The sequence below is a fragment of the Penaeus japonicus genome, unplaced genomic scaffold, assembly GCF_977035675.1.
Source record: "Penaeus japonicus unplaced genomic scaffold, GWHDUDI00000001_assembly GWHDUDI00000019, whole genome shotgun sequence".
NCBI lineage: Eukaryota > Metazoa > Arthropoda > Malacostraca > Decapoda > Penaeidae > Penaeus > Penaeus japonicus.
Window position 1 is genome coordinate 11726016 of NW_028234421.1, and position 2500 is coordinate 11728515.

General features: G+C 37.7%; 1 protein-coding gene across 1 annotated transcript in view; it reads right to left on the reverse strand.

Annotated features, from left to right (window-relative positions):
• Positions 1–2069: 2069 nt before the first annotated feature.
• Positions 2070–2500, reverse strand: part of LOC147469759 (uncharacterized) — a 3798-nt gene continuing 3367 nt past the window's right edge. Inside the window, exon 5 of the mRNA XM_086547091.1 lies at positions 2070–2448. Coding sequence (XP_086403217.1) covers positions 2270–2448 — 179 coding nt within the window. The 3' untranslated portion in view covers positions 2070–2269. The remainder of the gene's footprint in view (positions 2449–2500) is intronic.

Genomic DNA, 2500 nt, shown 5'->3' on the forward strand with positions numbered 1-2500 from the left:
AATGGTAAATATTTCAACAGATACTGGGAAGGAGAGGTGACCTAATCCTGATATCTCCCGTGATTGACAGGACAACACTCCCTTCAATGCATCTCATCTGTTATAGTGTGATGACGTTGGACAGCACACACACACACACAAAAAAAAAAAAACAAAAAAAATCAAAATATAGGGTGGCTTTCTTTCTCTATGCATTGTATTTGTATTTGTGCACCGTTCACTGAATATTTAAAACTCTCTGTATTTCTTCAATATTCATTGTATCCTTGCATCTTTACGTTTTCCAATGTGACTCTGAATCTCTCTAAATCTAGCATTTTATTCTATATCTACAGCTTTCATTATCTTAACATCATTTTCTTTAAATATTTTATTGTATTTCTGCATCTTTTCATCATCTAATGTGCCCATGTGTCTCTACAGCTCTCAGTGTAACTCTGCATCATTATGTATCATTACATATTTCATGCTATCTCCACATCTTCCATGTACCCCTGCATTTCTTTGTATCATTATATACCTCATGACATCTCTATGTAATTTCTCTATCTCTCTCTATCTGACACCATCATACTCATGGCCAATTATTATATAATCAAAGATTGTCATTTCCTTCATACCAGGAGATCATAGATTGTTTCTTTGTTCTCTTTATACATAAAGGTTAACAAATATATATAACATATCATTGTTGAAAGATATAACTACAATAGTCACTGGATAATCACAGGCAAGTAAAAGTAAGAATAGTTACAATAATAGCAGGTTTGGATGTTAGAATGGGCGTGGCTTAAGCGATGACATAAACCACCCAACACGTTGCGGCTTCTAGCCGGTTGAAAAGTCCCAATGCGTTGGGTGTTTTAGATCAAACAAAACACACCCACAGTCATATAACAAAATTTTCTGTATGGGATTTTTCTGTTAGGCGCATAGTATTTAAGGGTTTCAAGTAAGCCAATCTAGCTTAACTTCAACTAAAGTAACCTATGCTATATTAAACAGCCATAAACAAACATGAAGATTGATATGTATTCTTTGCAATGATAGCTTGATGGAAGACGGATGCAAAACAGAGTTACGTCTATTCCAATACAAGGGAGGCGGAACTTGGGTAAAGGTCCTCAATAAAAGAAGGTGGCAAGAACTCAGATTTTATTGAATATTTCAATATTTCCTTTTTATCTAGACGAGTTGTGCATTTGTGGAGATTATAAATAAAGACAAGTCACTTCTATTTGCATAAAAAAGATAGACAAAATAGAAAGTTGACACATATATAAGGTATATAGGGATCAATTTGAGGGCAGTACGCCTGGGTGTACTGTGCATAAATTAATCTACGGAAAAGGGATGAAAGAGTCGAATGTGAGAGGGAAAAATGAAAGATAACTTTTAATTTTCCTTTTACTTCTGTTTCCTAACTTCTTCCCTTTTTAAGTGGTTCTATTTTCTTTTATTAACCCCTAAGGAATGTGCGTACTATAGTTTGTCTCATTCGGGTAAGGACACGCATACTAATACATAGCCATTTTCTTTAGTCTGTTTTTAGTGGCATTATACTAGTCTGAATTGATGAGTGATATAAAGCTGTCTGTGTCTGAGTTATTGCATATTGCACAATGAGTTGCATTTTTGGATTCTTTTGAAAATAAAATGTAAATTTTCTGGCATGCAGTGAGAGGGTATAACAGCTTGGTCTCGCATCTCGGGTCTCAATCAACAATCTTGGAGTACTCTGGAGTTCTCTTAAAAGTTAATGCAATAATAAGCGACACTTTGATAGAAATGAAGAAAATAGCCATCGTTTACGGAAGTGCTGCAATTAGACATCTTTAAATGAAATTCAATCAGCAGAAATCTTCAAGGAAAACACGGTCAGGGAACATCTCTAGGGGAAGTACAATCAGCAGAAATCTTCAAGGAAACCGATGTCAGGGAGCATCTCTAGGGGAAGTACAATCAGCAGAAATCTTCAAGGAAAACGTGGTCAGGGAGCATCTCTAGGGGAAGTACAATCAGCAGAAATCTTCAAGGAAACCGATGTCAGGGAGCATCTCTAGGGGAAGTACAGTCAGCAGAAATCTTCAAGGAAAACGTGGTCAGGGAACATCTCTTGGGGAAATGCAATCAGCAGAAATCTTCAAGGAAAACGTGGTCAAGGATCATCTCTTGGGGAAATGCAATCAGCAGAAATCTTCAAGGAAAACGTGGTCAGGGAACATCTCTAGGGAAATGCAATCAGCAGAAATCTTCAAGGGAAATGCAATCATTCCATCAGGTCGATGAAGCAGCATGCGCACTGCATGTGGTTGACAGCTGTGTTGTCGCCAGCTGCACCTTGGTACGCTTCGACCTTGAGTCTCATGCCACACGCCACGGTCGAGAAAGAGCACTCACCTCGCTCTATGGGGAAGCGAATATCGCCCGTTCCCGTCAATGCAGTTCCTGTTTGACAAAGGAAACATTGAAGTGTAAACAGAAACTAAGTCCAAAACAT